The sequence below is a fragment of the Vicugna pacos genome, chromosome 19 (genome assembly GCF_048564905.1).
Source record: "Vicugna pacos chromosome 19, VicPac4, whole genome shotgun sequence".
Classification (NCBI taxonomy): Eukaryota; Metazoa; Chordata; class Mammalia; order Artiodactyla; family Camelidae; genus Vicugna; species Vicugna pacos.
In genome coordinates, this window is record NC_133005.1 from 24,157,377 (window position 1) to 24,184,448 (window position 27,072).

The 27,072-nt window shown below is 42.0% G+C and overlaps 1 protein-coding gene across 3 annotated transcripts in view; it reads left to right on the forward strand.

The window, feature by feature from the left end:
• The window catches only part of KIF3B (kinesin family member 3B), a 34,131-nt gene that overhangs the window by 1,823 nt on the left and 5,236 nt on the right, over positions 1-27,072 (forward strand). For 2 of the 3 annotated variants that reach the window (XM_006202661.4, XM_031687930.2), the window contains 6 exons: positions 16,394-17,867; positions 20,866-20,967; positions 21,185-21,307; positions 21,412-21,530; positions 24,902-25,015; positions 25,719-25,824. In XM_006202661.4, the coding sequence (XP_006202723.1) occupies positions 16,464-17,867; positions 20,866-20,967; positions 21,185-21,307; positions 21,412-21,530; positions 24,902-25,015; positions 25,719-25,824 (1,968 nt within the window). In that variant the 5' untranslated portion in view covers positions 16,394-16,463. Of the gene's footprint in view, positions 1-1,189; positions 1,325-16,393; positions 17,868-20,865; positions 20,968-21,184; positions 21,308-21,411; positions 21,531-24,901; positions 25,016-25,718; positions 25,825-27,072 lie in introns of those variants that run through there. The other variant, XM_072944010.1, reaches the window with a different exon arrangement.

The window sequence follows — 27,072 nt, forward strand, 5'->3', positions numbered from 1 at the left end:
GCTGTGTGCCACTGAGCAGTTTACTTTACCTGTTTGTGCTACAGTTTTGTCATCTGTAAAAGGGGGACAATAGTAGTATCCACCATGTGTGGCTGTTTTGTAAGGATTCATTTGAGCCTAATACATGTAAAGTGCCTGGCGTGTTTGGTAAACATGAGCTAGTGTTATTTGGGTTTCACATAGCACCTGTATTATACCTTACATTCTGTTTATGGTTGGTGAATGAATAAAGTATGTGCTAGTGATACCAGGTCTGTCAACCTCGCAGGGTCACTGCATGCATGAAACAGTAACTGTCATGGTGTTATGCAGATGTCAGTCTTAGGGGAGTGAGTTGCAAAGAAAGATGAAAGCTTGTGGTAGGATGCTGGGTTGGTCGCCCAACTCACAGTTCAGTAAATGTTTACTGACCCCCTTTATGCCAAGCACAGTGGAGCATGTGGAGATCAGCCCCAGCTCCATATTCTTCAAGGAGCTCAGAGCTTAATTTGCATATTACTAGCATTTGAAGTGAATTTGACTTCTTTAAAGGAATTTATAGCTTGTGCTTGCCCCTCCTCAGAGTAAAGCCTCAGGATTCACATCTCTTCTTTTGTGTCCCTAGGCTTCTATTGGGTGCCTAGGCTAGAAGCCTGGGCTTCCTCTCTAAGCCCTTTCATCCCCTGATTTATGAGTCCCTGAGAAAGAGCTTCTCTTGTGCTGGTTAATAATACAGTGCTCTCTTTATGGTGCCTAATGGTTTACAAAAATGCTTAAATGTGCCTTGACTCATTTGGTCTGTCAGTAACCCTGCCAGGAAGGAAAGGTGCAGATTGAGAGTCCCATTTTACAGGCCAGGGACCCGAGGTAAGAGGTGCCATGCTGCTAGTAAGTGGCCCATGTTGGCATCCATGTCTTCCAACTCCAAGTTCAGTGCTCTCGCCCCTACTGCCTCAGTTTCATTCATTCAGCGTTTGCTGACCATTTAGTATGTGTCACGCCCAGTTCTGGCCCAGGGATGAGATGATGGAGGGGTACATAAGGGCCTTGCTCTCACACAGCTTATGTTCTCGTGGCAGCAACAGCAAAATAAACAAGCACATGGACAGGTCATTTGGAAGGAAATAAGTGCTGTGAAAACAATCAGACGGGGATGTCATGGAGAGGAACTTCTCCAGGGCATTGGGGGTGCTGCTACTTTATTTGTGTGGTCAGGGAAGGCCTCGCTGAGGCCGTCACATTTGTGCTGAGGTTTGCTGCCAGGAGTGGTTTCAAGGGGCCAACCGCTTGAAAATGTGGCAGAAGGAGCAGCAAGAGGAACGACTGTGAGGCGACAATGGGCTTGGTCAGTTCTGGGAACTGGAAGAGGGCTCAGGGAGGCAGATGGGCTGGGGCTGGGGCGGGGAGAATGGGGAGGTGGGCCAGTGGGGGCTGCAGGGGAGGCCTTGGGTCATACAGGACCTGGGATAAGTAGTTGGGATTTTATTCTAAAAGCAATGGGAAGGCATTGAAGGCTTTAAGACGGTGGGTGGGGGTGACATGGTCTATTTTTTGTTTTTTTAAAAATCACTTTGGCCCTTATGTGGCCAGTACATTTTGAGGCGTGTGAGAATGGCAGCCAGGAGAGGAGTTAGGAGGCTAGGTGACGGGTGAGGGTGGCTCTCCAGGCTGGTGACAGTGGAGGCAGCACAAGAGGATGGATTAGGGGTTATGGTGGAGGTGGAGCCGGCAGGATCAGGGTTGAGAGGAAGAGCCAGAATCAGAGACGACTCCTGGGTTTTTGGCCTCAGCAATTAGGTCGATGGTGGTGGTGCCATCTGCCTCTAAAATGATGAGAGAACGTTTGGTAAGGTGCCCTGTGAGGAAGAACTAGCTGCTGTTCCCTCTGAACCCTTTGAGGAGAGGCGTAAGGTGTAAACATCATACCTTATGGTCCCTGGGGAGGAGATCCCAGCTTGTGCTGCAAAAGGTCAGCCAGGTACATCTCCTTGAAGCCTCCACCTTGGACACCCATAAGCCTGGCTTTTCTTGAAGTCTGGCTCTTTGCCAGCTTGCAGACTGGCAGGTGTGGGCTTTGCCGGAGCAGTGCCCATCTGCCTCATGCTGTTGGTGTTGTTCTCCTGACTTGAGATCTTGGCTGCTGAAGGCTGGAAGGAGGCTGGCCAGCTCTGGGAGAGAGAATGGAGTCACTTGTGAAGCTTAGTGCCTCAGATGGCCACCTTGTCCCTGCCAAAGTGTTTCTTACTTGGCCATCAAATGACATTTCTAAAGTTTCGGAGCTGTTGATTTGGGAATCCCTTGAGATGCTGTTGTGTTCTGCTCAAATTCCTAGAGAATCCTTGAATGGAGGATCTCTTCAGAGTGAGGGAAGTCAAGCCTTCATCTCATATATGCTAATAATTGCACCTGTAAATTTAGACTTCGCAATGCTGAAAATTCAACATTGTGAATAGTAAGGCTAATAATCCTACCACTTACACTTTCCTAGCTTTGTTTGCAGTTGAGAATGTTCTTTCCTGTGCATCCTCACTGATTGCTGTTCAGTCAGGTAAGATCATGCGGAGTATGTGTTACCCCTGGTTTACAGGTGAAGCATTGAGCTACAGAGAGGCCATTCATTTTTGTGAATAGTATTAAGCACCTGGTAAGTGTTGGGCTAGGTAGATCCTTGTTGCTCAAAGTGTGTTTTGCATGACAGAGGCACCCATGCGCCCTGTGAGCTTGTTAGAAATGCAGAATCTAAATCTAGATGTAATAAACCAGTTTGCATTTTACCAAGACCCCTGGGTGTTTCCTGTCTACATTAAAGCTTGAGATGTACTCATTTGGTAACAAGCAGCAAAACCAGGACTTGTCAAAGATAATGATAATTAAAGTACAGGCTTATCTCGTTTTATCGCGCTTCACAGATACTGCATTTTTGACAATTTGAAGGTTTGTGACAACCCTGTGTTGTTAGATGATGGTTAACTTTTTTTAGCAATGAAGTATTTTTTAATTAAGGTATGGATGTTGTTTCTTTAGACAGCATAATCTTGCACACTTAATAGAATACAGTAAAGTGGAAACATTACTTTATATGCCCTGGGAATCCAAAAAATTCATGTGACTTGCTTTATTGCAGGTTGTGCTTTATTGTGGTGGTCTTGAACTAAACCTGCAGTGTCTCCAAAGTCTGTCTGTAATGGGACCTGCTAACATTTATTGAACCAAACACTGTTCTCAGTGCTTTACAGATGTTGTCTTATTTAATCCTCACAGCACCCTTCCCTGTCACATGAGTACTGTTATGAATCCTCCTTCCTCGAAGAGCAAAGTTGAGGCACAGACAAGTCAAATAACTTCCCCAGGTCTGCGGACTCCAAGTCCATTGCTCTTCCTACCACTCGCTTGGTCACGTGTTTTTCAGGCGGGCAGTACATCCCTGATGTCTTGACAAAGGCCTTTCCTTCTCTTCTGTACCTGGGTAACTAACTTTAAATGCTGATGAAAAAAGTGACTTCATGGAATGTTTGAAGGAGGCAGGGGAAAACCCTTGAGGTATTTCATCATAACTCCGGGTGTCAGTTACTTGGCTGAGAGGCAGCGCACAGATACCAAGTTTGTGAGATAGGCTGCCTCTCACCCTTCTTTGCTGTAAGTCAGGGCTAACACATCTGAAGCAGGTAGGAGCTCCAAGCTTGTATTCTGAGTCATTCAGCCCTGAGCTGTTTCTTCATGCTGGTGATAGTGTCTCCTCTGCTGAGGAGAGGGTGGCTAAAGCCCTATGCCACCTGCTGACTCATTGCAAAAGTTTCAGTTTTGTAGTGCCTCAGTCTCCCCTGCCTGCCAGGTGGGCTCATTATTTTCCTTACAGTATCTCCTTATCTCCAAAGAGTCTGAGAAAGATTCCTCGGTCAAGGCCTATGCTGTCCCAGGAAATTCTGATGTGAAAAGGCAGTGGGATCTGGGCGGAGGCATGAGTTCTAAGAACAATTCTGCCACTTCCTGTGTGACCTGCCGCAAGTAACTCGGCCTCTCTGGCCCTCAGTGTCTATATAGGCAAAATAAGGACATGGGATAGTCTTCCAGGGCTCTTCCAGCCCTGCCTGAAAGACTGAGCTTTGAGTTGGGTACATTTTCCTCTGCCTTGGTGACTTCATACTGGGCTTTCTCCCAGACCTTTTGGGGTGGGGCTGTTAGAGCATATTTCTTGGCAGTCGGAGATCATTACAATCAGCTCATTTTATCAGCATCACACATCTGCACTGCAGCTTGGGATGTTCTTGTTTAAGGCTTAGTTGATCCTGGTGACACAACATGCCTCCTCACTTTGTCACACTGATCTCAGACGCCGAGCTCCTCACACACAGGCAGGTCTATCTTTAGTATGCTGACTTATTTGAATCATAGTTTGCATTAGAGAGCACCAGTGATAATTGTGGTGGGTGTGGTTTTATTTTTACAGTTTTTGGCAAGATATTTGCAGCACTTGCATTTTGTCATATTTGAACATAGTGTGTAAATGGAAGTGGGTCCAAGTGAAACAGAGATTGTAATAGATTCCTGGGAGTGGAAACTTGACTTATGTTACCCATTGTGGGGTCTGTAACATCGCTTTCAGCAGTGGTTTTAGGAAAGCTTGCTTTGGAGCTTTTGTGTGTGACATAAACAGAAACTAAGTCTCACAGCACCACCTCCAGAAGCTTAATGGAGTGCAGTCATCATTACTTCATAACACATTTCAATAACCTAAGCAAAAAAAAAATCTAGCTAGTAAACCATAAAAGATTCCATCCAGGTAAGATAAATGTCAACTGAAGTTACTTAAGATAACCACAGAAGATAGTTCTTGGTGGAAATAGTTACCGGTTTTGCAAGATCTACAATAGCAAGTCAGATTCTAGCCTAAGAAATATATAGTGCTTTTCCTTCCTTATTTCTTCAATTGCCAGCATTTTTTAATAGAATTTTTTTCCTGATTATAAAAATAATAAATTTTCCATTGAGGAAAAATGAGGAAAATCGTAAAAAAGATTAAATAAGATTTGCTACCCAGAAATAACTCTGTTAACATCTTACTGTCCAAAGGTATATTCCTAAATATATTTTATCTCATGGATGTGCATTTCTTACCCATCTTCCCAATCACTGTCGTTTAGGCTGGCTTCAATATTTAAATGCTGTAAATGGTGCTACCCAGAATGTCTTGAAGATTATCTTTGTGTAAACTTTTGTCTACATTTCTGATGATTTCTTTAAACTAAATCTTTTCATTGTTAAAAATTTTAAATGATAAAAGCAGCCTCCTTGTTTTTAACAAGGTGTTGTCTAAATAGACTTAAAAGGCAGACATTCTTACACTTTGATGGGGAGGGATTACCTGTCAAAATGGTATTCTAAGTCAGTTTCAGCTTTCTTGCCCACTTGCAGATATACTTTGAGTGCATCTGTCTAAAAATGTATCTCCCATTTTGCATTTGGAAATATTCACTTAACATCTCATAGTCATTTTTCCATGTTTCCAGGTCTAGTAATTATGAACTAGTAAACTTTCCCCAGCATTGGGCACTGAAGTTGTTTCTGGCTTTTTATAGTCACATATAGTGACTATAAAAAGAGAACATCTTTGCTTTCCTTTCAGCCTTGTAAGAGAACAATTCTAAACCAATAGTTTGGAGAAGGTTAGGACTTTAAAAAGTTCTAAAGGAGAAGTGTACGTTTTCCTTCTTAAAATTTGATTAGGATCTTCTAAAAGTATCTTTAAAAAAGCTTTATTGAGATATAATTCGCAAACCATTAAGTATCTTTTAATAGTATTTGTCAGCCTCCTTTTCTGCTTCTCCTTCATCTGTTTTTCTTTTTGATACAGAATTCCCTGTGAGTAGGACCCAGAACATGAGCCTTAAGCATTGAAACCCTTCATTCTCTGAACAGACTCTTGGCTGGTGACATTAACCAGAAGTACTGTATGTACATTACCAGTTTCATGCGCTGTATGAGCTGTGGGAGTGAGCATATCATTCTGGAATTGGACACTGGACCATGACAGTTCTGGTGGGCTTTTGGAGAAGGATTTTAAAAATGTATTTAACCCATCATATTACTACAACAAATGCTGTGGTTTATAGGAAATTCTGCTTGATCAGCTTTGGGAACTGTTTACCATAAAGGTAGCATATGTAGGTAGCTTCTTCAACATTAATGTACACCCGCATCACCAGGGATCTTCATAAAATGGGACTCTGATTTGGGGGATCTAGATGGGGTTAGATTCTCGGGCTAAACCAGGTGGAACCGGAGAAGATTGTAGGGGACACTCAAACACAGATTCTAAGATATGTTGAATAACATGGTGAGAGTTACTCCCTTTGAAACCTTTTTGGTTCTTCCATGTCAAGGAGAGTGGTTCTAGTCTTTCCTAACATTTGCTAAGCTTGCTCTCTAACCAAGAGAGATGGGGCCTCAGGCCTTAGGTAAGCTACAGTATCTAGTTCCAATTTAGTAATATTGTTATGTATCCTTTTATTTATTTTCACAATTACTTGCTGTTTACAACAAGTGATACTGGTTTTCCATTCATAGTGATATAAAAGTTTCTTTTAAAAATAACTTTGTGTTAAAGTAGATTTAAAGCAAACTCTTAACTAAGTAACAGTACAGGTGGTGTATAGAGAGGGCAAAAACTGTGAAGAGACGATCAGATGACTGACATTTCAGATTTGTTGGTGTGGGAAAAAAGACCATGAAATTTGGAGCCAGGTAGACCTGGTTTCTGCTTTGCCACTGATTTACTCAGTGAGCCATGTCGCTTCTCTCTCCAAGTCTCAGGTTTTTTTCTCCTGTAAATTGTGTCAGGGCAGAAGCAGCTCCTGGGGCCGGCACTGTAACCTGCCCTCCTCTAATCCCCACAGCCCCAAGTAGCTGGGTATTTGTGGAAGTCAGAGGAGGATATAGGCTTAGCAGGGCGAAGGAGCTTGCATGGAGTCCCAGAGCTGAGAATGGTGGCACTGCGTTTCCACCTCCCTCTTTTAAATACAGACTTGCTGTGGCTCTCTACCCAGCTGCATAGCAGCCTGATTACAAAGAGAAGCCATTGAGCACACCCATGATCACCATAGCATTATTCACAATAGCCGAGAGGTGGAAGTAGGCCAGAGGTCCATTGACAGATCAGTGTATGAAGAAAATGTGGTACGTACGTACCATGGGGTGTTGTTTAACCTTATAAAAGAAGGAGATCTGGTCACATGCTACAACATGGATGAACCTTGAGGTAGAATGGTGGTTTCCAGGGGCTAGGGTGACACGGAAATGGGGAGTTGCTGTCTTATAGATTGAGTTTCAGTTTGGCAAGATGAAAAAGTCCTAGAGGTCTGTTACACAACATTGTGAATGTAATTAACATTACTGAGCTGTGCACTTAAAGATGGGTTAGAGGGTACATTTTATATTATGTGGGGATTTTTTTAACCACAATTAAATTTTTCTTAAAAGTTAAAAACAAATAAGAAAAGCCATTAGTCAGAGAGCAAAAAAAATTTTTTTTCCATTTTGGAAACTCTCAAGCATGCATGAAAAAGAATCATATCCTGAACTGTGAACCCATTACCCAGCTCCAGCAGTTATCAGCACAGGGCAGTCTGTTTCACCTATAACCTCTGATCCACCACACCCCACCCCACCTCATCCCTGATTATTTTGGTCCCAGACAGCATATAACTTTATCTGAAAAGACTTTTGTGTGTATCTCTAAGAGTAAGAACCTTCTTAAAAAAAATAACCATTTTCACACTAAAAAAGTAATAATAATTCTTTAACATCATCCAATGTCCAATGTTCAAATTTCCTTGATTGTCTCATACACTTTTAACAGTTGATTTATGTGAATCAAGATCCACAGAAGGGCCCCAATCAAGGGCCAAATGTTGACTTGGTTGATTAAGTCTCTTACATCAGAGTGTACATTTTTAGCAGAGGAGCAGTTTCATTTCTTTCCTAGATCAGTACATGGAACGAGAAGTTCCTGGCAGGAGGGCTCTCCCAGCTTCATAGCTTAGTGGTGATTCTGAGCACAAGCCCTGCGTGCCGGAGTTGTGTGGGCAGTGGGTACAGTGTTGGTGGGAGGATAAATGGTAGCGCCTGGGGAGTGGGTACAATGGTGCCCTCTGTCAAAAAGGAACACACGTAGTGTTTGCACCTCTAGGAGTAACTCCTACTTATAACCCCCATGTGTAGCTAAACATGTATGTTCAGGATGTTCACTGCAGCATCGTTTGCTATCAGAGAATCCCTCAGCAGGGGACTAATCAAATACACTGTAAGACAACTCTACCATGGCACCTAGGCAGCTACTTAAAAGGTGGGGACAGGGTCGGGGCGGGAGGCAGGTTGTCTCCAAGATCTATAAAGTAAGATGGAGAATGGTGGTACTATACTTACATTTGAGTTAAAAAAAAAAAAGTGGGGAAGCAATATAGATACATTAATGCTTGCATATGCTTTGACTATCTCCCCAGGGGTAAGGGGGAGATTTACTTGTGCACTGTACACTCACGTGCGCAAATTGAATTGTTGTAATCTATGCCTATATTGATACACATATGTATGTATGCATGTGTGTGTGTTTTTAAATAAGTTTAAATTAGGATTTTTAAATAAAACAAGCCTGGTTTTGAATCCTGACTGTTCCATTTAATTGCTATGTGACCTTGAGCCAATTAGTGTCTCTGAACCTCCCATCCTTATTTTTAAAATAGGGATAATACCTATTCCCCGTAAGGTGGTTTTGAGGATTAGAAGGGGAATACACATTAAGCTCTTAATATATTGTGAGTTGTGACTATTGAATACAACAGAACCCCAGATCCACATTGATTCTGAATTATTGTCCCCTAGACTTGAATATATTTTTTTATGAGTGTATTTCATGAATGTTTTACAAAATAGAATTTCTTTGCCTCTTTTTCCTGCTAGATAAATGCTTTCTTTGTTTGCCTGTTGGGGTCATCAAATGACAAGGAGTGCATGGCGCCAATTTCAATTCAGGGCAGGCTTTTTTATTGTTCATGTTTCTTGTCTGTGACCTTTCTGGGTTTCTTTCCAGATAAGTAGCCTGTCTTCCTAAGACACCTAAGCTGAAACCAAGGTGCTAGACCTTTTTTCCCAAAGAAAGAATAGCTTTATTGCCATTCTCCGGCTTGATTATAAGAAACAAAATACATGCACCTATCAAGAAGGCCAAAGAAGGCAGAAACAATCACCTGCAAGCTCACCCCTAGAGATCAATATTGCTTGCCTTTCTTGAGTGTTTATTACACATCTTGCACCAGGCTAAGCATTTAACATTTATTAGCTTACTTAATCCTTAGAACAGTTCTTTATGGTAAGTGTTGTTATTAATCCCATTTTATAGAAGAAACTGTGACTTAATGTAACCTTCTCAAGATTTTGTAGCTTAGTGGCAGAGCAGAAATTCAAATCCTGACCCTGAATACTAAAATGTCTGCTTTTAACCATGACTTTACAGTGTCTCCCTCACATCTTTCTCTGCATATTTGCATGTACACTTATATACATAAATTGCATCATAGTAACTCTTCTGTTTGATAGCCTGCTTTTTTTAAACTATAAAATGTCATGAACATCTTCCCGTAAGTAAATACCTAGAGGTTTATTGTCACTCTTAATGACTGCATAATTTCCCACTGTAGAGATGTGTCATGATCTAACCAATCCCTTATCGGTGAGTATTTAAGTGGTTAGAGATGGTGCGAGATAAACATAAACATACACACACATCTTGCACGTGTATTCAGTTATTCAGTGAAGAATGACCTTAAAATAACTCCAACAAATGAAGTTGCTGTTTCAAGGGAATATTACATTTGGAGTGTTGCACTCCAGTGTTTTGATACTGATTGCTCCACTGTCCTCAAATAATTTGTGCTAGTTTGAGATGGTTTGGCTCTTATATGTACTGCAGGGGACAGTTTGAAAGTGTTTATAGACAGCTCACACAACTGTTTGGCTTACAAAAAAAAAGGATGATCTTATGTTTATCAACAGTGCCTGTAATAACAATGTATTTTATGAGCCTGTTTTTTTTTGCCATTTTTGCTCTAAATGCCTTTTATGGCTGAGGCTACGTGACATGCTGTACTTACATGAGAAAGGTAAAGATTCTATTGCTAAAGACGTCATCGAAACCCTTTCATGAAGCTTCACCATGAAGTTGAGAAAGCAGTTTTACTCTCAGGGCCCTTTGTTCATCAGTTGAAACACTTTATTACATTATACTCTTGATGGTCAGTAAAGATGCATAGATGAAAAGAGGAAAATGAATTTTAATGTCTGGATATTGTTTAGTTAATTTCACAGTATTTTTCCATCTCTTTCCTCCCCTTGTTTTATTTTTCTGACTAGGTAATATATTTACATGATTCAAAACTCAAGAGGTATAAAAGGATGTACAATGAAAAGCCTCCCTTATACTCTTGGCCCTTAGCCACCCAGCTCTTTTCCCTACAGGCATCCAGTGTGCTTATCTGGCTCTTGTGTCTCCCTCCAGATGTATTTTATATATGTATGAGCAAATGTAGAACTATTCCCTTGTCAACACAAATTCCATGTCCTTTTCAAAGTTCTGCAGACACTGATGTTTTTCAAGTGGAGATGTATAATCTTGTTATGAAAATTTTGCAATTCCCATTTTGATAACTGGCCGTCATGGGAACCAGAGACCCAAAATTGTTGGACTTGCTCTTTGAGTATGGTTCAGAGATTGCGAACAAGCAGTCCTGATACTGAAGTTTTGAAAAACAAGTAGCAACAGTTGTGAAAGAGAGCAGTGTTGATGGTGATGAGGTGGATACAGAGTAGAAACAGCCGCTTCCCCTGAGAGAAACCTGCACAGGGAGTTGGTTTGGGCCGGTTAATAGGGAGTTGCTTTTATCTTCTGGCCTAAGTGTTGTAGTGCTCTTCTGATGGCCCAAGTGATCGATGGCTTGGGGTGCCTTTCAGACACTCAGATTCCTTGAACTCCAGGCCAGGCAGTTGGCAGGTGGTTGCTTGGTCTGATCTTAGAGAACATTGCATTGATTAAAGATACATCAGTATGCACTCTGTGTGCCCACAGACTGCTCCACCTTGCAGGACTGTTTCTTGTGAATTGCCAGACCTTTATTTTTTTCCCATTTGAAGATACCAGATGCTTATTAAAGAAAATTTGGAAAATACAGAAATGTTGAAGGAGCTGGAAAAATTACCTGTATGTAGCCCCATCACCCAAAGTAGACCACTACTGACATGTTGATGTGTGTCTTGCTTTTATAGAGTTGTGATTGCATGCATTCAGTTTTGTAAACTGCTTTTTCATTTATGGTAAGCATTTTCTGTGTCATTTAAAGAGGTGGACTAGCATGGCAGGCCTTTCTTAATCAGATCATGTATACATGAATTTGGTCATAGACAGAGATGCTTACAGGAGCCAGGCAGAAAGTATAAACGAGCAAAGAATGCTGGGAGTGAGCAGTAGGGAGTGGGGCTCGGAGGAGGACTGGGGCGGCAGGCCCATCAGAGAGGCAGCTGTTAACTCAGTTTCCATTGCTGCCACCTGGGGCCTGGGCCAGGGGTTGTCAGATAGTCCCATTCTACCAGAGAAGCAGAAAATCTGTTTTGTTGTTGTTGTTTTTAATGTGAACTTGCTTGGGGTTTTCTTTTCTTTTTTCTTTTCTTTTCGAGAAATTTTAAATGTTCAGAGAATAATGTAGGAAATAGCCAGAATTGGTGGTCGTTAACAGTTCTCTTACTTGCTTCAAACTTCATTCATCGTTTTTGTTTCTTAAGAGAAATGATACAATATTATAGATAAAATTGAAAAATTCTCCCTATTTCTAGTCCCATTTTCTACGTTTCACCCTTCCCAATTTGGGCAGCCACTTTCATAAATTGCTGTATATCCTTCCATCCCATTTTTATATTCTTATGTATACATAAATGCAAATCCACAAGCACCATATTGTTTTCTAAGTTTTTAATCATAATGATCACTCTGCAGGTTGCTTTTTCATTCAACCTGCTTATTTATCCATGTAAATATATATGACTCTAATTGAGGGTTTGCACACTTCTTCTGTGAAAGATCAGGTAGTAAATATTTTAGGTTTTTTGGGCCTTACTGTCTCTGCTGCAGCTACTCAGCTCTGCTATTTTATAGCTAATGCAGCCGTGGATAATGTGTAAACAAAGAGGTATGGCTGTGTTCCAATAAAACTTTATTTACAAAACCAGGCTGTGGGCCGGATTTGGCCTGTGAGCTGTCATTTGCTGACCCCTGCTCTAATTCATTCTTTTCAACTACTGAATAGTATATTGTCTATAATATGAACATACCATATTTTATTTTTCAGTTCATCTATAAATGAATGGCAGGCTGTTTCCAGTTTTCTACCTTTTTAACCATTCTGCAGGCGGCGTCCTTGCCCGTGTTTCCTTGTGTGCATATACAGAGGTGGAATTGCTGAGGGTTTTGTTTTGGTTTTTTGTTTTCTTTTTTTTAAACAATAGTTGGGCCAAATAAAATGCTTCAGGTGGAATATGACCCGTTTGTGACCTCTGCCCTAGAATCTCTATACAAAGCAATACTTACTAAGAATCCAATCCATACCTAGTTGTAGAATTTGAGGTGGACTCCATGTTAGCTAGCAAAGGTGAGAGAGGAGTGAATCCAAGCATGAAAGATTCTAGAAGAGTGTGGCTGCCATGAGAAACATGCTGCTGATTTCCTCAGTGGACAGGAGAGATGAAGTTGGGGAAAAACTCAGTTTATCACAGGTAGTAGCCTTTCCAGCAGTGGTTGTTAACATCGGAAAGACAGGTTCCGGCAGAAAAGGTATTCAGGATGAAGGTGATGAGCTGCTGCCCTGTGGTTCCTTCTTTCCTGGCAATGCCGTGAGTTCCTTTAAAGATTTATCACTGTAATTAGACCGACCAGAAGAAGGAGGAGGAAGGTAATAAAGTAAAGAAAGAGTATCAGGGCATCCTTCCAAGAAAACCCACTCCTTTGAGGAGGACCCACAGCAAGATTTTAAGCCCTGGTGGCAGGAAATTAAATTAGTTCATCTTCTGAAATAATATGTCAATAATACATGACTAGTTCAGTCGAGCTTGGTAGGTTCAGAAAAGAGATGGTATTCTGTGTTCCGAGTCAAGGAGATTTAATTAAGGGGACACAGGCTTTGGAAATTACTTCTTTTTGTGTACATATATATATTTCTTTTTTTTTTGGATTATTTTATTTTTATAGAGGTTCTGGGGATTGAACCCAGGACCTTGTGCATGCTAAACACACACTCTACCACTGAGTTATACCCCCACCCTCCAGGAATTCCTTCTTTTAAAAAGATTTTTAAGATAATTGTAGGTCATTATCGTTCCTTTTTGTTATTTTGGGGAACTCAAAAATATACGGGGCTATAACAGAAGCAGCTGAACACCAAGATCTGCAAGAAAGCCTACTGCAGGCTGTTTATTTATTTATTTATTTATGTATTTTTTTAAACAGGCTTGAGGCCACATTGTTCTGATAGGTAAAAGCTGGACAGTCCTGCCTCTTCCCGGGTATGTAATGCAGAAGAATCGGTCCTCTCCACCAACCCATTCCCCACCCACTCTCTTACGTTTCTTACTCCTTCAGGTCCAGGATCTTGTCCATGCCCTGCAGCAGAGGCCTCCCAAAGGAGACTCAGGGGGCTGGGGTTTGGGCTTGGCACCTAGATGGCTTTTGCAGGCCTCTATTGAAATGGAGGGAGAGACAGGCAGGGAACTGGCCGCAGCTGTAGCTTGGGGGCCCTTCCCTGGAAAAGAAAGAGAGACGCAGTAAACAGACTGGGTATTCTGGCATCTGGGTCTTTCTTCTCATTTGGCAAAGTTCTAATAGCACCTAGAAGGTGATGAATGAAAGTCTACCTTTTACATACTTTTTTTTAAAACAGCTTGAGATTTACTGCTAATTGAACATTGATTAGGTATTTGGATCTCAGTTTGATCTGATTTGGTTTTTTTTAAGATTGCGACTACAAATTGAACAAGATAAAATGTTAGTCTAGTGATGTTTAATGCATAAAACTAGGGCTCAGCAGTACACTCTGGAATGACCCTTTGACAAAGGTTTTGGATGAAACTGTATTGATTAATTTGAATCCGGCTTTATATTAATATTGTATTATATATTCGGTTTACAAAGTACTTCCACCTTTTCAAGTGCCTCTTAGTCTCACAATCATCCAAAATGAAGAATGATCCCTATTTTACAGATTTTACAGAAAGTGGATTCAGAGAGGGTCAGAGGTCTTCTGGTTTTTCATCTTAGACATTATTTTATTACATGTAACAACTAGAAGAAATATGAAAAGTAGCTTTTCATGTTTCCATGTGCTTAGCAGCAGAACAATTTTTAATGAAAGATCAGTGGGGGCTCTGTATTTATTGACTCTGCATTTATTAACCTGGAGCATATATGCCTAGAGTGACCCATTACTGTATCACATTTTCCCACCTTTTGTTGGCAGGGTCATTCTCAGAACCAAAAAGAATACTGTTATCATTGTTGTAAGTATCTATTAAAATTACAAATGCATATATCCTGTGATTCAGCAATTACACTTCTAGAAATTTAGCCTTGCAGATAGAGTTTCCCACACATGAAAGGATGTGGTCCTAGGTTTTTCACAGTAAAATGTCAGAAACAGCTTAAGTGCTAGGATAGTGGTTAAATAAATTATGCTTCCATAGGGGGATATTTTGCTGCTGTATAAAGAATAAGACAGCTCTGCATTTACTGAGGAAACCTAACTATAAGATAGATTGTTTAGTGAGAAAAAGCAAGATGCAAGACCCTGCGTATTATTGTGTCTAACATACTATGCTTGTGTAAAATGGGAGAGGGTAAATATGTATTAATGCGTATTTGCTTGTTCTGTATAAACTAGCTCAGGAAGATTAAAAATCTAATAACACTGGCCTTGTAAGCAGGGAACTGGCTGACCGGAGAACAGGTAAAGGAGAAGGACCTGTCACCAAAGAGCCTTCTGAGTCAAGAACCGTGTGAATTACCTATTTTTTAAAAAAGCCTTGCATTAATGTTTTCGGGAGTTTAGGGTCCTCATATGTCCCTCTTTACTCTGATCTGCTTGCTCCCTATCCCTTCCCAAAGGACGCATTTAATCATCCTTTTTTCTGCTCCCTGATTTTCCCTGCACCAAATGAAGCTTTCTTTTTTGTTTTTACTTAAAAATTTCTTAACATCTAGGGTGGGTAGGGTATAGCTCAGTGGTAGAGTGCATGCTTAACGTGCACGAGGTACTGGGTTCAATCCCCACTACCTCCATTAAAAAAATAAACCTAATTACCTCCGCCTCCAAAAAAAAAAAAAAAAGGACAAAGCTGAGTAGCTTTGATTTAAAACTATTTTCTTATTTGCATTCAAATTGTATTAAATTTATTGATTGGATGAGTGCTTTCTATGTAATGTATTGTCCCACATCCTCTTTTATCTGAGTGCATCTTGCACAAGCCATAGTTGGTGATTTTAGAATGGGAAAGTATTATCAGTACAAGATAGGAAATTCAAAGAGTACAAACAAGTGTACAGTGAGAAGTGTTTTTTCTCTCTCTAGACCTCTAAGTGTCCCCGGGGCCTTTAGTTCCCCTGCTGAGGCTGTCACTGTTACCACTTTTACGTGCATACTTCTAGTAATATTGCACGCAGATCAAATACAAACATATCTCCCCCTTCTTACAGACTATGTGACTATACTACACACACACACTGTTCCTCATCTACATTTTTCACTTAAGAACATATTTTGATATAGGATTACATTTAGGTTAACACATTCTTTTTAGGAACTGCATAGGATTCCACTGTATAAAATATATTAAATTTATTTAGTCAGCTCCCTCTTGATGGGAGTTGGGGTTGTCCACAACCTATTGCTACCAGAAATGATGCCACAACACAAATATCCTTATGTCTGTAGGACAAATTCCTAGAAATATGACTGCTAGATCAAAAGGGATGTGCATTTTAACTTTAGCTGCAGAGTTCCAAGTTGTTCTGTGCAGGAGTTGTAGTAGTTCAGCGGCACAGAAGATTGCCCAGGCTTTTATAGATTTTCCAGCTGTCTCAACCCATAGTATGAGACAAAATACCGGTTAAAGGGAAGACAAGCTAGTAAACAGTGCTGGTGGACTAGAGTTTCTATTTTTCCCGCAGAAGCTGGTTAAGATCCTGTGGGGAAATATACAATGCAGTAGAGTTATTAAGTGCAGCCATCAGAAGGTTAGCAACATGGAGGTGACTTGGGTGTGTCAGCTGCTGTTCAGCAGCCCCAGTGACAACTGTACTGTCCTTGCTTATTTTTTTTTCCCCCAGGACCCTAGCATCCTGAGTCATTTTTGGATTCATAGCCCTTAGGATTGGATCGACCCAGTCAGAGCTCATCATGTCAAAGTTGAAAAGCTCAGAGTCAGTCAGGGTGGTGGTTCGCTGTCGGCCCATGAATGGCAAGGAAAAGGCTGCTTTGTATGACAAGGTGGTAGATGTGGACGTGAAGCTGGGGCAGGTGTCTGTGAAGAACCCCAAGGGAGTGGCCCATGAAATGCCCAAGACCTTCACCTTCGATGCAGTCTACGACTGGAATGCCAAGCAGTTTGAACTCTATGATGAGACGTTCCGACCACTGGTGGACTCTGTGCTGCAAGGTTTCAATGGGACAATTTTTGCCTATGGACAGACCGGGACTGGGAAAACCTACACAATGGAGGGAGTCCGTGGTGACCCTGAAAAAAGAGGAGTCATTCCTAACTCGTTTGATCACATCTTCACCCATATCTCTCGATCCCAGAATCAACAGTACCTGGTCAGGGCTTCTTACTTAGAGATCTACCAGGAGGAGATCCGAGACTTGCTCTCAAAGGATCAGACCAAAAGGCTTGAGCTCAAAGAGAGGCCTGACACTGGTGTGTATGTGAAAGATCTGTCTTCCTTTGTCACCAAGAGTGTGAAGGAAATAGAGCACGTGATGAATGTGGGCAACCAGAACCGCTCTGTCGGTGCTACCAACATGAATGAGCACAGTTCACGTTCTCATGCAATTTTTGTCATCACCATCGAGTGCAGTGAGGTGGGCCTCGATGGAGAAAACCACATCAGGGTAGGGAAATTGAACCTTGTAGATCTTGCTGGCAGCGAACGGCAAGCCAAGACTGGTGCACAAGGGGAAAGATTGAAGGAAGCAACCAAGATCAACCTGTCCCTTTCAGCCTTGGGTAATGTCATCTCTGCCCTGGTGGACGGAAAAAGCACTCACATTCCATACCGGGACTCAAAGCTTACCAGACTCCTCCAAGATTCTCTTGGTGGCAATGCTAAAACTGTGATGGTGGCCAATGTGGGGCCTGCCTCTTACAACGTAGAGGAGACCCTGACCACGCTGAGGTATGCCAACCGTGCCAAAAACATTAAGAACAAGCCAAGGGTCAACGAGGACCCTAAGGATGCCCTCCTTCGCGAATTCCAGGAAGAGATTGCTCGGCTTAAGGCCCAGCTAGAAAAACGATCCATTGGCAGGAGGAAGAGGCGAGAGAAGCGGAGGGAAGGTGGTGGCAGTGGTGGAGGTGGGGAAGAGGAGGAGGAGGAGGGAGAAGAGGGTGAGGAGGAAGGGGATGATAAAGATGATTACTGGCGGGAACAGCAAGAAAAACTGGAGATTGAGAAGCGGGCCATTGTAGAGGACCACAGCTTGGTTGCAGAGGAAAAGATGAGGCTGCTGAAGGAGAAGGAGAAAAAGATGGAGGATCTGCGGCGGGAGAAGGATGCTGCCGAGATGCTGGGTGCCAAAATCAAGGTACAGTACCCTTCCTTAGGCCCATTCTTTTTTCTTTCACATCTCTTTTTGTTTTATCAAAAGAATAATATGAGGGGTGATGTCTCTAGCTTTTGTGATATCCAGTGCCCAGGAAACATTTGTTGAATTGAATTGGATAAAGAAAAACAGTTTTTCTTCAAGAGCAGTGAAACTAACACCCGTGTGCCCCCCTCCCCAACCCCGCCATCCAGCATAAGAAATAGAACAGCATCCTTATCTTTACAAGCTCTTTGTGTGCCCCTCTCCCAGAGGTAACCATTACCTTGGATTTGGTGTTTATTATTTCCTTGCTTTCCTTTATAGTTTTCCCAAATGTGTATATATATTTCTACATAAAAGATAGTTTTAGTTTCTCATAATTTTTTACTTTTATATAAATGGAATCCCACTGCTGTGATGTACTTTTATTCGCTCAATGTTATGTTAATGAGATTTATCCAGTTTGACTCCTGGAGCCATGATTCATCCATTATTACTGTTCTGAGAATTCCGGGGCATTCCATTCTCCTGAAAGTGAGGGTTGTTTTCCATTTTTTGCACTGAACATCCTTGTACTTGGCTCCAGGAGAACACATGTCCTCGAGAGTTTCTTGTCTGACACCGTTGGGTCTTAGGCTGTGGGCAGCTTCAACTTCACTAGACCGTAACTGGTCGCTTTCTAACATGGCCATGGGAATTGAAGCTTCTACTGGTATGAGTCCTGGTTGTTCCTCATCCTTTGCAACACTTGTGATTAGCATACCTGAAGTTTTGTATATCTGGTAGATATAAAATGGTATCTCATTGTGGTTTCAATATGCGGTACCCCTGATTACACAAAATACAGAACACACAGCCCAAATGCTCCCTTGCAGTCAACCCCTTCCCCCAACTTCCAACCCCCGTGTAATGATGGCCGAGCAGTATTCTAGAACGTGGAGGCACCCCTTGCGTCAAGGCACCCCTTCTTTCAGGCAGCAGTGTCCTGTTCCATCAGGTGCCTGGACTCTAGGCTGCTCAGGGCTCTAGTGGCAGAGGAGAGTGCAAAGCTAGCTCTGGGAGTCTGAGGATGGCCGCTGCTTGTGTGACCACAAGCTAGAATTCCTCTGAGGTGTTGGGTTTTATCTTACTAAATTTATACAAACTTTGATTTCTACTCTAAAATATATCTGTTTACTAATTTAAAAATGACAAGTGATCCCTTTCTTGCCTCCCCTTTCCCCACCATGTGAGGCTGTACTTTATCTGTGGCATCATAGTTGCCCTTTCACAGAATGGGGTCCTATTTCACTTCAGAGGCAGAAGTCCTTTCCAGGACTTTCAAGACCTGGTGTGAAAATGGAGTCATGTCCAACACAATTAGGAGGTAACTGTGTTGCAGGGCGGGGCTCACTCTTGGGTTCCATTATGTCAGTCGCCACTTCACCCCTCCTCGCCCCTGCACTTGTGAAACTGGGTGTGCTCATGTTTGATTTGCGTGCTGTTTTTTAAGAGCACGTCTGTTATTCAAGCCTGGGAACACCTAGACTCTCTAAACAACCTGGGGTATTTGGGCAACTCTCAGAAGCTGAGCGTGGCAAGACTCAGCATTAGCTCAAGGTCACTGAGTCTCTTACTCGTTTCGTTTATGGGAGAATGACATTACATCTGTCTTCCTCAATCCTGGGATGCTGTAAAATCATAGGACAAAAGAATTCTAGAGCTGGAAAGGGTGTGTGTTGTGGGGAGGGTTAGTAATCAGTCCAGCCCCTTCATTCTGAGAGAAGAAGAAAGTCTCAAGGGCTCACTGAAAGATGGCAATAGGGGTAGAAGTTTCTTAAAAGCAAGATTGTGCAGGTTTTGGATTCCATGTTTTGCACGTGCAAATCATTCCCATGGCTTTAGTCCCCATCTAAATGCTGAAGGCTTTCAGTCGGTGTAGTCAGCCCAGAGCTGTCTCCTAACAGCCCGATAGCCTCTGCCTACTGGCCATTTCCACAGAGATGCCCACGACCACCCAGACCACCCGGCCTTCTTTTCCTCAGTCTAGCCAGACTGCTAGGAGTTGTCAGTGCTCGCCTCCGCTCCCTCTCCCTACAGGCCCAGTCAGACCAAGGCCTCTGAATCCTGCCTCCGCAGGCAGTCTTAGAACCGTCCACGCTGCTTTCCCCGACTGCCACTGCCCGACTGGGACCCTTAAAACAGCCTGCTGTCTGCTCTCCCTCCACCCCGCCCGCCCTTTCCCAGTCATTCTTCCTGTAGCAGGGGAGTTATGTTTCAAAAACACAGATCTGATTGTGTATCCTCACACGCAAAGGACACGTCAGTGGCTCCTGCAGTTCTCAGGATCAAGTTTACTCTCCCTTAACAGGGCTTTGAGGTTTTTGAGCTGACCCCAGTTGCTTTGCCAACTTTGTGTATCACCACCCCCTACCCTACCCTCTCAAAACAATTTTTTTCTTAGCTAATTCCTATTTTTACTGCAACACTGTGTAGCTGCCCCTTGAGACAGGAGGCTCTCCCTGACTCCCTCCAAGAGCCTGAGCTCTTTCCCAGCAGTGTCCTGTCCCGCTGTCACTCTTTACCTCGTGATGGGGTCTGGCTCTATACAGTAAGAGCCCACGTACTTGTCTGTGGTCCTCAGTGGACTCTCAGCTTTGCGATTCATATTCCTGGTTGTATCCTCAGTACCCAGCACATAGGAGGTGCTTAATAGGTTCTAAGTGGGGTCAATACTTTGTACAGATAAACCAAAAAAACTTTTTCGAAAGAAAGCTGAAATTCACGTATGTCTAGAGAAGCTGCATCTTCAATGTTCCCAAGGGAAAGCCGCCAGTAAAGCTGCCTCAGCCCCACCCCAGTGATGGGAAGGGCACAGCTGTGCACAATATGTCTTCGCCCAGAGTTCATCCCCTTTGGCTCAGTCCTGAGGTCTTTATCTTTCATGGGCTTCCCTGTGAGGAGTTGTGTTCCGAGGGAGCCCATTCACAAGATGGATTCTCCTTTTTTTCTCACAAAGGCCATGGAGAGTAAGCTGCTTGTTGGAGGAAAAAATATAGTAGATCATACAAATGAACAGCAGAAAATCCTAGAGCAGAAACGGCAGGAAATTGCAGAGCAGGTAACTAACTTTTCATTCCTTTTTGGAGAAAATGGGGTGGGGTGAGGTGCAGTAATGCCACAGAGCGAATGTCTCTTGTATTAGACTCTTGAAGGGGAACAGAAACGAGTGTGCCAAGCCCCTTCCTGGCGGGAGGCTCTCACTGGAGCACCCAGCCCTGTATTCTTGTACAGACACTGTCTCTAGGCCCACTGATCAATTCTGTGATGTTGCTCAGAAACGTCGAGAAAGAGAAATCCAGCAACAGATGGAAAGTCGAGATGAAGAGACCTTGGAACTGAAAGAGACGTACAGCTCATTGCAGCAAGAGGTGGACATCAAGACCAAGAAACTCAAAAAGGTATGAAAGGAATGAGACCAGGCAGCGGGGCCTTGAGGCTCAGGGCAAAGGGGGAGCTCTGTTGCCTGAAGGGCTGCCCTCCTCACCTGTCTCTCCCGTTCCAGCTCTTCTCCAAGCTTCAGGCAGTGAAGGCAGAGATCCATGACCTCCAAGAAGAGCACATCAAGGAGCGGCAGGAGCTGGAGCAGACGCAGAACGAGCTCACCAGGGAGCTGAAACTCAAGTAAGTGCTGGGCTTTCCGTGGCGCCCCTGGGCACTTGCTGGCTTGCTGTGTGTAAGGAAGAAATATGCCCCTGAGGACTGGGCCCCTGCCTGCTTCTCTCCAGGCTGTCTCCTGCCACCCTGTCTGTCTTCTGTTTATTCCTAAGAAAGTTGTTTTCTGTCTCCAGGTCCCATCTGTTAGCGGAATATCTTCCCCAGATGATCTCCAAGTTTCCTTCCATTGTACTTTCTTGAAGCCTTTCAGGAAGTCTTCTATCTATTGATAAATGGGAATCTTTTATTAACTAGAATTTTCTGAGTGGTATAATGAACAACCAAATATCTATTCCCCAGATTCAATGATAAACAATCTTTTGTCTTCGATTCATAGAAATATTTTAAAGCAAATTTTACCTCATGTTATCTCACTCCTGTGTACTTACTTACATGGCCACAGTGCAGTTTTTAAAAAAGCTTTATTGAGATATAATTCACCTATTTAAAATACACAAGTCATTTTAAAATATATATTTTCAGGATTTTAAACCATCACCACAATCTAATTTTTGAACATTTGTGTGTCCCCCAGGCTCCCACCCAAAGAAACCCTGTACCAATTAGCAGTTACTCCGTATTGCCTCCTCCCCCAGCCTAAGTAACTACTAATCTACTTTCTGTCTGTATAAATTTGCCTATTCCGGACATTTCATATAAATGGAATTATACAGTATGTGGTCTTTTGTGACTGGTTTCTTTCAGTTAACATGTTTTCGGGGATCATCTATGTTGTAGCATGTTTATTCTTTTTTTTAATGGCTGAATAATATTGCGTTGTCTGGATATTCCACATTTTATTTATCCATTCATCAGCTGATGGACATTTGGATTGTTTCTACTTTTTAGCTATTATAAATAATGCTGCTATGAACATTTGTGTATAAGTTTCATGTTTTCAATTCTCTTAGGTCATCCAAGAGTCTTACAATTTTAGGTCTTACATTTAGATCTGTGATCCATTTTGAGTTAATTTCTTATATAGTCTGAGGTATGGTCCCAAATGCATTCTTTTGCATGTGGATATCCAGCTGGAGATTATTATCATCTTAATTAACAATATTAAGTATTTGATCCATGAACGTGGGATGTCTTTCCATTTATTTATATCTTCTTTAATTTGTTTCAGGAATGTTTGTAGTTTTCAGTGCACAGTCTTTGCACGTCTTTTGTTAGATTTATACCTAAGTATTTTACTTTTTTGATGTTATTTTGTATCTAATTGTTTTCTTAATTTTATTTTCAGAATGTTTATAGCTAGTGTATTAAAAATAAAATTGATTTTTGTATACACAATGATATCTTTCCACCTAACAAAATTAACATTAAGTTTCTTAGTTATTATCTCATACCCTGTCCATATTCAAATTTTCTTGGTTTATTCACATTCATATCTACATAAGGATCACATATTGCATTTGGTTATTGTGTCTTTTAAGCTTACTTTAATATGGAACAATCCTTTTTAAAAACTTTTTTTTCATAGTTGACTTGTTGAGAAAGCTGGGGCAAAGAGCCTATAGAAGTATCCCACATTCTGAATTTTTCAGTTGGCTTCTTCACGGTGTCCTTTAACTTGTGTCTTTATCTCACTTACTTCCCTTTAACTGAAGAAGTGCACTCTGAAGCACCAGTTCTCAACCTTGGCTGCACATTGGAATCATCTGAGGAGTTTTAAAAATAGTGATGCTTGGGTCCTAACCAAGAGATTCTGATTTCATTGGTATAGGGCAGTGGTCCTTAAACTTTTGGCAGGCACCAGATCATCCGAAGGGCTTGTTAAACATAGATTGCTGGGCCCTACACCTAGAGAGACTTATTCAGCATATCTGGGGTGGGACCTGAGCACCTGCATTCTCAAGAAGTTCCAGCTGTTGCTCCTGCTGGTTTGGTGAATACATTTTGAGAACCATTGATCTCTTGTGATGTCTGGGCAAGATATTTTCCAGAGCTCTGTAAGTGATATTAATGTGCAGCCTGGCTTGAGAACCACTGAGCTAATGGTTTCAGTCAACAGTGACCTTTGTCTGGCTCCATTATTTCATTAGGGAGTTTTGCAAAATGATGTTTTTCTATATGAATCCTTCTACAACATTTGCTTAAAGTTTTCTTTGAAGAGGAACTTTTCAAAGGAATTCTTTTAATGATTAAGCTTTAAATTTGGAAAGGAGCCCTTAAAATTACTAGATATGTACTCTTAGAAAAAAAAATAAGAACAAAATATGCCAAAATACAAGGAGGTTATAGCTCAGTGGTAGAGTGCATGCTTAGTACACATGAGGTTGTGGGTTCAATCCCTAGTACCTCCGTTAAAAAATAAACAAAAAAATAAACATAAATAAATAAACCCAATTGCCTCCCCACTCAAAAAAAATTTTTTAAGCCAAATTAATAATAGCTATCTCTGGATAGGGCAGTTGTGTGTAATTGTATTTTTCACATTTCCTAATGCATAAATAGGACCTTTAAAATCAGAAAAAACCCAAATATATGCTATGAAAAATAATTTCTTAAATGTCAACTAAAGAAAAAATGTTATCTCTCCAAAATATTTTTTCTTTAAGGAAGACACTGTCATTGTTAAGTTTCTCATTTGTATCTTTTGAATAAACAGTGAATCAGCCTGTTTCTCACAGTCATCACCCCACACCTCTGTGGTGTTTGTTGCGCGTCTCTCCCACGTTAATGCCCCTTTGGCATTGTTACGTCCTGAGGTTTTGAAAGAGTGAACCAGAGAGGTGGCAGGAGATAGTCATCCCCATGGAGAGCCACAACCCAGTGGGTTCCAGTTTCATTGTTTGCCGTGTTCCCTGGGCACTGCTCATGCAGGGACTCTTCTCAGGAATGGTCTCTGTTCTCAGTGGTCTGAGGGACTGAAATCCATCTTGTCCTGCTCTTTGTTCTGGTGATTAGAATGTGAAGTTTTCCACCTTGGGCAACAATCCATAGGACTGGAGGAAGGCAGTTTAACTTCTAACCCATTTTCAGCTTTTTGGAAGTGAATGAGCTGGGTTAGCAGTACCAGTGCCCCCGCCCCCCAAATTCTTATTAGCACATGTTCTCTCCAGTACAGCCCAGGTGTTATCTCCTGCTTTAGTCTTTTCACTTGCTTGAGCTGCTCCTCCTTGGGCATAAGTGACCTTTCCATATTCTTAGGACAGACCACTGTTAGCACGCCTAAGAGTGTCTCTGTCTCAAGCTGTTGGTATGATGTCTCAGTAAATGTTCGCTGAGTGACTTGACTCTTCCCTGTTACTTACTACACATGGGACCAGATGGCCCACACTCCATCCATAGCCTTTCTCTATCTATTCACCCATGTATCTGTGCTCTTACAGGCATCTTATTATAGAAAACTTCATCCCTCTGGAAGAAAAAAGTAAAATTATGAATCGATCCTTCTTTGATGAAGAGGAAGATCATTGGAAATTACATCCTATAACCAGACTGGAGTAAGTCACTCTTGACTTTAAGTAGCCTTTAAGGTGGGGAAGAGGGAAAGAATGTTGATAAGCTGGACTTAGCTGGAGGTGTATGGTAAGAACACAGTTTGATTCAGTTAAACTTGGAACCAAGGTCAGCTCTGACTTTGTGGCTGCTGTGAGTCCATGAGGTAAAAGTTTGGCGATGAGTATAGTATTAGGAACTGGGAGACTTTATCACAGTGAACTAATGACCTTTCCCAAGTTCCTGCTTTTCAGCTTCCCCAGCTGTCAAGTGAAGCATGCTAGGCCAAGTGAGAGGCAATGCATAGGTGTTATCTTATGTGTCAGTCTGACACACTGTTGAGAAGGATTCTCAGTCTACATCTGGGTCCTGCTGGAAAGATGGGAGATGTCTGCCAAGGATGTGGGGGTGGGGAGTGTCGACAGCTCGGCTTCGTGCCTGCTGTGTAAGAACTGGATGAGGATGAGTCAGATCCCTTCCAGCTTAAAAGATGCGTGATGCTCACATTTGGCTCAGAGAGCAACTCAAGCAGAAAATATAAGCAGCTCCTGCCCCATCTGCATGTCAGTCCTCAGTTCAGGGAGTTAGTTGATTCAGGGTCCATCTAAAGCAGGCTCAGAGTTTTCTGAGTGCTGGTTCCGCAGTACTGATCCTGGGACTGTGGAACACACTCCAGCCAGGGCTTTAACCGCTGCAGTCCATTTCCAGGAATCAGCAGATGATGAAGCGGCCGGTGTCAGCTGTGGGATACAAGAGACCACTGAGCCAGCATGCGAGAATGTCCATGATGATTCGTCCAGAGGCTCGATATAGGGTGAGAAGACCGTTCTCGTGTTTCTCTCCTCTCTCTTTTAGAGGAGTTTAGATTTATGCAAACTCTTAGGCACCGGTCTCCAAAGTCACAGTTTGTATACTGACTCTTTGTGTCCAGAAGTACCTGAGAACATTTATATTAATAACAACTATAACAAATAATAAACCAATATAATTAACAAATGACAAATAACAGTAAATAAAAATGTAAAAGAGAATGAGATTGAGACAATCGGGACTAGGGAAGGAGGAGAGGACAAACAACTGTCCATGTGGCCAATAAATGTTGATAATGAGCTTCAGGACGGCTTTGTGGGGAGACGGGAAAGAGCGCAGATGTCTGCAAACAGGAGATGGAGCTGTGGTAAATAAAGACTTACAGTCCTTCCATTTAACATAATGTGTATGAGTCATGTAGTTCCTTGAAGTGACATAATTGATGACTATTTAATGACCCAAACATATTTTACAATTAAAGTACCATGCAAGCTTCTATTTATAAGCACTTGCCGTGTGCCAGGCACTGTACTCAGCACTTTGCTGCTCGATCTCCAGTTGAGTCTGCCACCTGCTCTGTGCAGTCGGTCCTGTGGCGTTAAGGTCAGGGAGCTGGTAAGTGGATGGACCAGGGGACACATGTATTGTGAAGTTATAAGACCATTGGTCCTGGAAGTGTGTATACAAAAAAAAAAAAAAAAAAAAAAATCTGGTGCAAAATAGATCAGAGTGTGAACTGGTTATCTCTGGTTAAGGGAAGTGCACTTAATTTAAAATTTGTTCTTTTTGCTTATCTGTATTTTATAAAACTATCAGTGGGGAATCTGTATTATTTTTATAATGAAACATTTTCACTTCAAAAATTTAAAACGTTTTTGAGTTTCCCTGAGCAGCCAGAGCAAAACAGCTTAGGATTAGTTAGCGCCATAGGTGCTGTTCTTCCTGGCATTGAGTTATTTAAAATAAAGAAAACAAAAGCAAAAAAAGATGCATTAGCTGTGTTTTTATGTAGTGGTAGGTGAGTGATGTGTCAGACAGAATCCTTAGAAGCATTTTTTGGAGCCGTTTCAGAGGGTGCGTATCTTGCTGGTTATTTCATGTCTTAAGCCAAAAACATGATTTTAAAACATATAAATAAAAAATGTGGGTTTCCAAGCTGCTCACCTGATCCAAAGGTAGAATTTGAAGCAGTGGCTCTCAGATGGCTTTTAGCAAGGGACCGGCTCCATTAAGAGAAGTGTTATGCAGTATC